Here is a 12,254-nt window from a genome sequence, read left to right as displayed (position 1 = left end):
TTTTGCGCGCTGAAAATTCTGCACTAATCCCATTGCACGGACAAAGCAGACTGGCCACAGCCATGGTGGCTGTGCGACGTCTGAAATAATCTAACTGAATAGAACATACACAGACATGCAACACGGAGAACAGAGTTTCAAAAAAATTCAGGGGCCACTTTGACGATCTAAAGTGCACAAGGCAAAAGCCTTTCCATGCAACTTTGGCCACACAGCTGTTGGTACACACGAGGCGGCTATGGGGCGACTTCGTTTGTCTAGCCATGACTAATTGGGTCATGACTAATTAGTCATGAACAATGACTTACTAGTCATTATTGGTTATTGATTAACTAGTCATGATTGGTTAATTGATGTCTGGTTAATGACTAGCTAGTCATGACTAATTAGTTGACTTGCTAGTCATTATTGGTTAATGACAAACTAGTCATGTCTGGCTAATGACTAGCTAGTCATGACTAACCAGCCATGACAAACCAGTCATGACTGGTAAACGACTAACTAGTCATGACTGCTTAATGACTAACCAGTCATTAGTCATGCTTAGTCATGACTGGTTAATGACCAACTAGTCATGACTAATCAATAACAACTAGTTAGTCATGAGTGATCAATGACTAATGACTAACCAGCCATGACTGGTTATTCATTAACTAATCATGACTAACTAGTCATGAGTGGTTAATGACTAGTTCAAATACCAAATGAGTAGTTAATGGCTTCAAATGCCAAAGGCCCTGGTTTGATTCTCAGCCTCGACACAGTTTTTTTTTAAAGTAGTGACGTCGAAACGCGGACACATCTGCCGACACGGCTGCTTACGACAGTATGAGGCATTAAAGGCTTTCGCCTTAAAAGACACCAGAAAGGGCTCTCTCACTGTGGGTTCTCTGCAGCGTGTATTTGTTTGGGTCCAAGTTTTCATGACCGTAGTGAATGAGCAGTTTATGTACTCTCCTCAGAAGGTGTTTCAGGGCTTCTTTAACTGGTCATTATTAGCAAAGGGTTACACCTGACAGGTCGTCAATTATAAGTTTTACACTGTGTACTTGAAGAGGAGACACCTATGCGAAATATCTCATACAATGGCCAGTTGAAGAGCCCGTACTCTGCATATACTCGCAAGTGTAGTAGCTCACAAATTTATTCACAAAGCTTAAAAGGAGCTACTAAATCTCTCCCACATTGAAACCTCGTCAGTTTTTCGTTTATCGCTCAAAAGGAAACCATCAGACTCGGTCGTCTCCTTGTCAGCTAGGCCAGTCATGATCATTCCTTGTGCTGGCTCATCTTCGACAATTTTGTCAGGAGTGCTCACAAAGCCTGCACCAACTCTGCATCATATGTGCAGCCCTTCATTTTTTTGAACAAATGGAAAGAGTCACCATTTACAGTGGAAATGAATGGACAGGTGTAAACCATGCAGCTGTACCCATTTATAACTGGCCTAGTATGAAACAGGTCAACGTGGCATTTAAAATGCTGGGAAAAAAAACAGCGCTGAGACGGGAGACAAAGAAAGAAGAAGGCAACAGGACCAGCACTGACTATCAACTGAAGGTTTATTAGAAACAACCTGCAATATATACTCCAATGACAACCAAGAGCGCCTGGCAACACCAGAAGCTACAGTGATACATCAATCACCTGGATCAAGATACTTTAGTTCACAGTCATGAACTGTTACAGAGGGGCTGCTCACGCACGAGTCACTGTTTTTGTGGATATGAAAAGCTTCACTGATTTCCCTTGTTAGTTTATCTTTGTGTTTGTACAGGATCATAGTTTCATTAAAAATGGGGGTACATGATTTTTCAGAAGGATCAGGTTGGTTATTCTGGGAACAGTTCCTGTAATGCAAGGCCAAGTTTGACGACAGAGCCCCTTTCAAAGAAGAGTTGTGGTCTCTTAGGTAGGTGTTCAAGCACCTTCCTGTTTGACCTATATAGGTCTTCCCACACATGAACGGCACTTCGTACACAACCCCTTCAGCACAACGGACCAACCTAAGGTCATGCTTAATCTGGCAACCTTCTTTTGTTTTTCTTCCTTTCTTTTCCTCTTCCCTGGCCCTTCTATCTGCAATGGCGCACAATTGTCTGTTGTCTTCTTTTTTCTTTGTCCCTCGTCTCAGCGCTGTTTTTTTCCACAGCAGCATGCACGAAATAGCTCAACTCTCCATTTTATTGCGGCATTTAAAATGCACATTGCAGCTTTAAGTATTGGCCTGAACAAATGTGTGCGCACAAGGAACAGACACCAGAAGCTATTGTGTGGGAACACGCCACGCCAAATTGTACAAGTCTAAAAAATTTTCCGCGCACAACCTGGAAATGATGGGCATTACACGTATGCATAAAACAGGAAAAACAAATCCTCCATACGAGTCCAGCATTTCACTTCAAGCTCTGTCCGAGGCTATCACAGTTAGGTGTGAATCTCACGGGACAGATGCGTAGTGCAGTGACACTATACACTAAAAAGACAGCTGTTGGTAATGGTACGGCAAAACAGCACTGACGGACGGGACGGAAGAAGATGAGACAAACACATGCGCATGTGTTGGTCTCATCTTCTTCCGTCCCGTCCGTCAGCGCTGTTTCGCCGTACCATTCAACATGAACCAACCAGCCCGACTCAGCCCTCTCCTTGAGCTGTTGGTAACAATGGGCCAAGGGCGTCCTGTGTTACTCCCCCGATGCCCCATTACAAATGTAAACAGAAACAGCTGTTAAACCAGAGGCACAGAAATTCTTGAATTTTGTCTGGTGGCTAGCTTCTTGTCTAGGTAATAAAAATTTTAACAAAAAATGACTTTTTTGCACCAAGCAGAGTACCATTATTCAAATGGGAATCACAATCACGATTAGGTCAACTACACCCACTGCAGCAAAAAGGCCTGTCTCGTCTCAATCCAAATATCACTGCACACCCGTCGACAAAGAGCAGTGCAGCCTCACCTGGCCACTGTTGTTGTGCAGCACGTCAAAGAGGCTGCCGAAGTGAACACACTCGAACACCAGCAGCACGTCGTCCATGTTCTGCACGGGGCTCACGGCCAGGGGCCACAGCAGGTACGGGTGGAAGGTGAGACGCCTGCAACGAGGAATCGGCTCACGATGTTTCCCATGGGAGCCCTATGGGGCCCTGTAAGGCATTGTGAATACATGAATCTACGTATATTTGCACCTTGCCGTGTACAATAGTTTCTTTTTACTTTGTCCCTTGCACCTCTTGTTGTATCAGCTTGTTTCCCCTGTACATATGCAGTTCTTTGTCGCCCTTACTCAATGCCCTTCTGGGCCCTGTAAGGTGTTATGAAGAAATAAACGAAGGAGCCAGTGTTTGCTTCCAACATTTTGCTTTTCGGACCAATATCAACATACACACCCCACCTCTTGCTCAATTCTTCGGTCAAAAAAGCTCCAAGGAGGAGCACTGCACTTCTCCCGTGGTTAATGGTACCACTAAGATTACCAGCTCTGTTAGGCGTGCTCTCACAGGATTGAGCAGGCTGCCTGTGCAGGCAACAGTGTGCGCAAAGACAACACGACTGGAAATAGGCAGAGGTGTGGGAGTTAAACCAGAGTTGCCTCCTGTTACGACACTCACCAATGCACAGCGTTCGGGAGAAATGGGCAGGGTTCACTCAGATCTTTCTGCATCATTGCATGGTCCAGCAGCCAACGTACAGGCATGCCCAGTCCCCTCATACCTCTACAGGCCCACCTGCCACTCCTCCCCTCTCCCTTCACCTCCTCCCACCAGTAATAATAATTTTGCACAAGGTGGGCCTGGCTCCCTTCCCCAGCCTGACCTGCTTCTCTCTTCCATCCATCTCCCTTGCCTAGCGCAGCCAAGACCCCTACAAAAGGAGGGAGGTACCGGGCTCCACTTCTGTCAATAGCAATATGAGGCACCCTATGGGGAGTGGGCTTTAAACTGGTTGAAAACAAACACACGTGAGAGACGCAGGGACGGTCTCGTTACGCATAAAGTACCTGCGAATCAACCTCTCCGGGACTACTACGTCCTTAGAGCACGCGTTTCTGGTCCAAAGGCCAAAATGTGCCTTCTCCCAAGGGGGCCATAATCGGGAGAATAAAGAGATCGATGCGTAGTCAAGTGTCGCCAATCGTAGAAGAAATGGGGCGATCGTCCCAAGCAAGACTGGTTCAGAAGCGAGTGGATGGTTTTGCCTGCTGCAGTGGGAGCTGGCGTGGGAGAGGCACGCACTGAACAGCTGTACGAAAAAGGCAAGTCCTCCTATACAAGAATCACTCCTCGACCCCACTATCAACTTCGATCAAGACTGATGCCCCTCTCCTCTCCAAACCTTCAACCCCACACACAGCCTTGCTACGGTTCTCCCCGCCTGATGGAGGCAGTACAGGGCTGTGCAATCTCTCACTTTTAGAGAGACAGCAGTTAAAAGCGCTGGTTCCTGGGTTTCGCATGCAGCAGTTGCATGCTGCAGTCATCAGAGTAACTGCTGGGTGGTTGCCATGACAACCACTGGGAGGGTGGTCAGCCTAGAAACAGGAGGGCACGACTTGAGTGGAGGAATGTGCAATGAGTGGGCGGTTACTGGGAGAGGAGGAGGGTATGGCGAGAGCTTATAAAGGGGCATAACTGGTGGGTGGCTGCCATGGGAACCACCCAGAGGATAGCTACCCTGAGAGGAGGGTATAGCGACAGCAGACCCATCACCAACCGGATGATGGCTGCTGTGGAAGGCAGGATGATAGAAAAGCTTAACCGGAGAGTTTACCAGGAGAGGAGGAACGGTGACTGCATACAGAAATCAAGCCACAACTGTCATTCAATCTCACGCTACACAGTGGTAACCGTGCCATCAATTTTTAACGCGACACCTTTAAAGGCCCCTTTGCCCAGAAAATCTGGTATGGCGTTGTGAGCAAAAAATAAAGGGCATGGCTCTGGCAGGTGGCCCCCAGAGAGCAGCCTAGGAGGCAGGTGCATTACCTGGGTCATGTGACCTTGCAGCACCATTCCAACCTGCCCACCAGATAGCGAGCAAGCTGCCCAGGTGGCAGGTGGCAGTTAAGGTCTCTCTGATTTGGCCCCACTCGCTGCACTAGTTCCATCAAGCGAAGCGGCAGTGCTGCCCGCGTGCAGCGTCAGTTTAAGCACAGCTTGGCACTGGCAGTTTCCAAAACGAATGGTCAAGTGAGGCATAGTCAACTGCTAACCTTGGCAATACTCAAAACCTAAACCACATAAAGCAAGCGGACAAGCGTCCCTCAAACACTATTCACGAGAGACGAATACTTTGAAATTTCGAATACTGAAAATTCGGTTCAAAGCAAATACTGAATGCCATGCTATTCAATCAAATATTCGAAGTTACTGAATATTAGCACACCCCTAGTTAATGGGGTTTAACGTCCCAAAGCGACTCAGGTTATGAGGTACGCCGTAGTGGAGGGCTCTGGAAAATTTCAACCACCTGAGTACTTCACGTGCAGTGACATCACACAGTTCACGGGGCCTGTAGCGTTTTGCCTCCATCGAAATGCGACTGCCACAACTGGGATTGAGCCCGCATCTTTTGGATAAGCAGCCGACCACCACAACCACTATGCCGTGGCAGCGGCTTGAATTCAACCTTCCCTGTCCCAGTGGTCACACTTAATTATTCCAGGCATTGCAACTGAAACAACTTCCAATTGCTTCCAAAGGCACAATTTAGAATTTTGCAATCAGAGTGTGCGATTGGAAGCATTCTTTTGAAGCACAGCGCTGGCAGACAACAGACGAGAAAGAAGACACAGAGGACACATAATTGTGTGTCTTCTGAGTGTCTTCATTCTCGTCCACTGTCTGCCAGCACTGTGCTTTCAAAGAATGCTCTACCGACTCGCCCGGCATCATACCTTGCTCGAGCGATTGGAAGTTTTTAGTGAATCCTGATGAGCTCCTCAGTATGCATGCAAAACAGCTCCGCAAGCAAATGTGGTGTGCAAGAGTGCCCTGAATGCATTTTGGCACTATACTCCATTTCATACATAGCAGGCAACACTGCCAAAGCTAGAGCGCCTGTTCATGCAGGCTAAGTCCGCACGCAAAAAGTAGTTCGCCATACAACCAAAGCGAACACAAACATATTTCGTAGCGACAAATCTTAAGTGCTGTGACTGGCACCTCCCGGAATTCGTTTTACCTCTTGCCACATTTTCGTCCTGCCACTCGTCGAAATTTCAAGAAGCAAAAAGTACAGGTGGCAGTATGATACGAGGTTGGTAGGGCAAATCGCCTCTACTAAATCCACGCCCAAAAAGTAGTTCGCACTCCATGAAAATTATGGCCAGAGAGCCCGAACACTGAGCGCCTCACAGCTTCGACCTTGATATTCAATGCTACTATTCATACCGCTCTTTGTATTCGTCCAAACAATGACCGGAGTTTCGAGAAGAACAAATGATATGTGGCGGAGTAGTGTGGTTTCCTGGACGCACTACTTCAGCAACCTCCGCAGCATTGCCTGCTGTGTATGAAATGCAGTATAAATACGAGAGCAGAGTAAGGGAGGGGCTGACCGAATCTTCTCCAGCTCGGTGATGAGGATGTCGGAGCAGGGCCCCCTGGTGTGGCTTCCGCTGAGCGAGGACTTCTTGACGGACACCCGGAGCTTGTCCCAGTACATGGTCTGCATCAGGGACTGGGGCCCACACCAGGTGATGCTGCTCTCCTCCGAGTTGTACAGGTAGTTGCTCGCCACGAAGGGAACGAATGTGCTCACCCCAGTCTCCCGTGCGGGACTGCAGTACACCTGAACAACACACGCAGGGTTTTGTGACCACAGGCACGATACTACGCAAGTCATTCCAACAGCAGACGGAAATTGCTCCCTCATCACGAAGCCTAGCATAGGGTGCTTCTGACGCTCAAGCTCTGTACGGCTCTGGCTTTTGTTAAGGGGGCACGAGGGTCTCAAAACTGTCCTTTTTATTTGTGGCTAGAGTCTCATGAAATTTTGCACATAGATGAGTTTTTCTCTTCCGATTCCAAAAACGCAGTTTAATTGAGCTGGTGGTCTTAGGTCAAAACTTATCTTCAATTCTAGAGTGTTATTAGGTAATTTTTTACGCAGCTTTAATGAACTTTCTTACTGCATTTTGTTGCTTTCACTTACATGACTTGATAGCCAGCTAATTCCCGTACCCGGTGACATTACATTTTTTGTCCAGGCCATGTATATATGGCAATTTACAATTAGCTTAACGAGTTGCAGTGTCAAATACTGCGACCTTTTACTCTCGACGTAGCATATCACGATGACACCCCTTTAGAAAAAAACGAATGTCATCGGGTATGGGAACTACCTGGCTGTCAATTCATGTAGTTAAACGCAACAAAATGCAGTGAGAAAGTTCATTAAAGCTGCATAAGAAATTATCTAATTACATTCTAGACTTTGTAATACAGATTTAAGACCACCAGCTCAGTTATGATTACATATTTGGAATCAGAAGAGAAGAACACATCTGTGTGCAAAATTTCATGAGATTCTATTCATAAATAAAAAAATTAGTTTTAAGACCCCTGTCCCCCCTTTAAATAAAGCATTGCTTCACTTCTTGCTTCACTTCTTCAACCCGCAAGCATGGCCACAGGCTTTCCTCTGCCTCAGTAAAAGTTCATTTATTCATTCACAGCCCGGTTCAAGGCAGAAGGGTCATCACTCTGCTGTGGCCCTCAGAGTGTGCGAGTCATCATAGGGGTTTAAGCAGTTATACAAGAAGGAAAGGAGCAGTGAAAGCCTTCCATGGCACGGACACCTGGGCTGTGCCAGGACAGAAGGGATTCAGTAAAGTAATTGTGCTAGCTATCACTGAATTCACAACTTGCGCAACGAATGTACAGAGGGCAAAACGCATGTCTAGAACGACGGAATTCTGTATTCTGCAGCTCCCAAAGCAGCTGTGACCAGGAAGGCAAAAAATGACGATGAAATCTTAAGAGTTTCACTGTACATGCTTACATCCAGGCCATTTTAAACCAAATGTTTTCAGTAGAGATGACGGTGTTCAGCCCAAAACACACCCAAACGTGTTCTAGACAAGCGTTTTGTCCTCTGTACATGTTGCACCCGTCACCTTATCTGGCAATGTACGCACATTGACCCCTGCGAACCTCTGTTTCCGTAGGGGCGTGGCCGACGGACTCATCGACTCTGGCGCCCAAGATGTGCATTCTAGTGCACCTGGTTTTCAGACCTAGGCATCTTGGGAAACATGCCTCCACCATAGATTACGACCACCCTGCCCCCGGACTAGGCAAATCAAGTGAATCAATGTTTCCTTTTCTCAGTAAATTTGTTTGGGCTGCAAACATGAACCAGAGGAAGCACGTTTCGATGCACTCGATAAGGATGTCATTTTGTCTACTGCTGGCTGTACAGAGTAGCAATGCGATCTTTCATAAAAGGGGACCTACAACACTATCTGAGAAAGTTACAATATGCCTGGGATGTTAAACGACACAACTGCACAAATATCCTTCAGCAAAGAATTTTTTTAATGCATTTGGTAGAGGCATAGGTGTCTGAACTCACGGAGCGCACAAGGAAGACTGGTTGATGACAGATTTTCAAACACGAAAGTACAAAGAAGACAAGGCACTGGAGAAAAACAAATGGGATGTGCATAGTCTGTGCCTGTTGATCTGCCTGTTGAATTTCAGCATTAGAACCGACAGCGTACTTCCTTACCAGAGTAGGACTTGGCCACCCTGGTTTAGTACTTGGCCGCAACCTTCTATGAACCACCCAATTAACCCTCGGCCCACAGTCCCCAGGGGCTGCAGAGCAACTGACCGGGGCGGCGGTCAGACCTGTGACGCAGCGGAGGGTGCTAAGAATCTCTGGCTCCGGACAGGACGCCCTTGGAAACTGAATGTGAAGGCAGGATAAGCGCTGGTCCTTAAGGGTAACAGAGTGGATTCCAAGAGAAGGCAAGCGTAGCAGGGGACGGCAGAGAGGTAGGTGGGCGGATGAGATTAAGAAGACTGCGGGGATAGGGTGGCCGCAACTGGCGAAGGACAGGGTTAATTGGAGAGACATGGGGGAGAGGCCTTTGCCCTGCAGTGGGCGTAGTCTGGCTGATGATGATGACAATGAAAGGTAACTGCTCCTCCGATGGCACCCCCAACACTCCTCCCCATCGCCAGGTTGCCAGAGTGCACGGGATCAATCCCTCGGCGGAGGAGCTTCCTGACACTCCAGCACGATGTGGCTGACTAGCCGGGACCAAGGCAGCCGAGACGTCAGAACGAATCTCACCAACAGCCATTTCTAAACCTAGATATGTACAGGCGTGGACAAAAGTAAATGGAGCACGCAAAAATGTTTTTCACGCGTCATCTAACTGAAATTTCCAGCAGTGGTACACGTATGCTGGTAGAGGAAGTTGGTGGGCTTTCGTGTAGACAAACAACGCTTCTTCATTACCAATGGAGAAAGCGTGATTGCACTTTGAACGCAATAGTGTGGTCCGTTTACTTATGGCCGCGCCTGTACACGCAAGACACAAAGAGGGCACAAGTTCTAAAGAAGCCGCCGGAAAAGGCCCGCAAGCTTACAAGCGCAACTGCGGTGCTCTGCTGCATATAGAAGTGCCTTACTTGGCTTATATGTTTATGACAACACTATCTGGCAATTGAACGAGTTATTACTGCCCTCAAAAGGTGTTGCAGGACCCCTTGGATCCTCCAGAGCATGCAGTGGGGGCAGGCAAGTGACACAGCAGAATTCGAGCAATGCTGACTGCCTAGGCATCTTGGGAAACATGTCTCCACCATAGATTATGACCACCCTGCCCCCGGACCACGCAAATCAAGTGAATCAACGTTTCCTTTTCTCAGTAAATTTGTTTGGGCTGAAAGCATGAAGCAGAGGAAGTACATTTCGCTGCACTCGATAAGGATGTCGTTCTGTCTACTGCTGGCTGTAGAGAGTAGCTATGGAAGAGCCCCACAGGTTTACCGTGTCACTACTGAAAATGTCCACTGGGGCTAAGAAAGAACAGTCCGCATTCAATCAACAATTCGTCTGTCACGTGGAGCACGGCAGCTTTTATCCATGCAGCAGGCTGACGCATACAGGCGAGGTACCAGCCGCGGCCCTGGATAGTCTTAGTTGCAGCATATGCAGACATATCGGACAGGGCTGCTGTGCAGAAAAAATTCCAAGGATGATTACGATATTCTCTGATGCGAGACTTAAGCGCACCTCTGTATGCTTCAGCAGCACAAGCAGCAGGGTCCTCTGAACGACGGCACTTAGCCCCTGCTCGGACAGCTCGTTTAGGAGTAGCAGCAGATGAAGCACTTTCACAGGTTGTGTCGCTCATTCTTCAGAAAGAACTCGCCGAGACTGTCTTGCACTGTATTATGTAAGCAGATGGTTTACACTAGGAAGACAACGCTGTGAGTGGCGCAGTCGATGCAGACAATCTGTTGCATGCAGCACATTTCACAGCACCTCCGGCCAATGGAACGGGGCGTGATGCGACTGCGAGGAGGGAGCGCATGGGTGCGCACTGCGGCAGACAAGCCTCCCCTCCCCTAGCCACCCTACCGCCACTCATGTGTTGGCGATGATGAGTGACTGCCCACTATGATGTGCACCACTCTGGCGCCATCTACGATTAAGCAGCGGTACTCTCGTTCACTCGGTTACACCTCCAACAGCGACAGACATCTTCATCATCAGCCTGACTACACCCACTGCAGGGCAATAGTCCTCTCTCCCCATGTCTCTCTCCCATTAACCCTGTCCTTCGCCAGTTGCAGCCACCGCAAACTTCTCAATCTCATCCGCCCACCTAATTTTCTGCCGCCCCCTGCGATGCTTGCCTTCTCTTGGAATCCACTCAGTTACCCTTCAGGACCAGCGGTTATCCTGCCTTCCCGTTACATGCCCTGCCCAAGCCCACTTCTTCCTCTTGATTTCAACTACGATGTCATTAACCCGCGTTTGTTCCCTCACCCACTCTGCCCGCTTCCGATCTCTCAACGTTACACCCATCATTTTTCGCTCCATAGTTCGCTGCGTCGTCATTAACTTAAGCTGAACCCTCTTGAGTGGCGTTGCCATCTCTGTTCTCCTGTTTTGATCAGGAAGACAGAGACGGCAATGCCGCTCAACCCACGAATGGGCACTTAAGAGCTGCACTCTAAAAAACCCCGATCTGCTTTGGTGTTTGTATATGTCAAAAGCTACTTGAAACCAAGACGCTGCATACATTCAGATTTTGAACAAGAAGCTAGGAAACAGGTTTGCAATGAAGGTGCTACCACAGCTACCACCTTTTTTTTTGCGCAAGTACACAAAAAAACTAAAAAAAGAATGCCTCTATGAATATACTCTCATTAATGTGTTTGACCGACCAAACCGTTCGTGCTTTAGTGATTACATCAGGAGACTGCACCCACCCCAGTACAGAGCCCGTTCAGACGGCTCCTCAATGCTGGTGATGTCACGGTCAAGCGAGCTGCTCTGGTAAGTCATGGAATCTGTTGGGCTAATGCTTACACTACAAGTAAGCCACTAACAGCATCACTGTAAAAAAAAACTAAAATTCACTTATGAAATTTAGGCACAAGTAATGTAAAAGCACTGCAATTCCATTCCAATTCTATTCTAATTTGATTCTAATTCTATTCCATTCCTTTGTAGTTAGTGCTGTTGTAAGTGGTAGTACTACTAAAGTCGAACCTTGTTTATAACCTAAGGGTTTATAAAGAAATATGGAGAGAACAGACGCGCTTTAATGACATCCTAGTTGAGATCAAGAGGAAGAAGTGGGCTTGGGCAGGGCATGTAATGCGAAGGCAAGATAACCGCTGGTCCTCAAGGGTAACGGAGTGGATTCCAAGAGAAGGCAAGCGAGTGCAGGGGGCGGCAGAAAGTTAGGAGGGGGGATGAGATTGAGAAATTTGCGGGAATACGGTGGCCGCAACTGGCACAGGACAGGGTTAGTTGGAGAGACATGGGAGAGGCCTTTGCCCTGCAGTGGGCGTGGTCAGGCTGATGATGATGAATGGATATAACAAAGGAATAACGATTCCCATTGGAAGCTTGGTCAACACAAGCTACAACAAAGCTACAGCTATAATGAAGTAGTCACCGGGCCCCTTTTTGTTATAGCAAGGTTCAACTGTACTGGTTGAATTTCGTGTTCTCCTGTCTTTGATGATGTCACACCATTTTGACCAATCGCAAATTTTGT

General features: G+C 47.7%; 1 protein-coding gene across 4 annotated transcripts in view; it reads right to left on the bottom strand.

Moving 5' to 3' along the window:
- LOC149334628 (uncharacterized) overlaps nt 1-12,254 on the bottom strand; it is an 86,759-nt gene that overhangs the window by 40,162 nt on the left and 34,343 nt on the right. For all 4 annotated transcript variants that reach the window (XM_089555271.1, XM_089555270.1, XM_089555273.1 and 1 more), the window contains exons 4-5: nt 6,561-6,793; nt 2,961-3,096 (exon numbers count right to left, since the gene is read on the bottom strand). In XM_089555271.1, the coding sequence (XP_089411397.1) occupies nt 2,961-3,096; nt 6,561-6,793 (369 nt within the window). The remainder of the gene's footprint in view (nt 1-2,960; nt 3,097-6,560; nt 6,794-12,254) is intronic.

This window comes from Amblyomma mixtum, chromosome 8 (genome assembly GCF_055824585.1).
Source record: "Amblyomma mixtum isolate Tamu chromosome 8, ASM5582458v1, whole genome shotgun sequence".
Lineage (NCBI taxonomy): Eukaryota > Metazoa > Arthropoda > Arachnida > Ixodida > Ixodidae > Amblyomma > Amblyomma mixtum.
The sequence above is the reverse complement of the archived record's forward strand: the minus strand, read 5'-3'. Positions and strand labels throughout refer to the sequence as shown.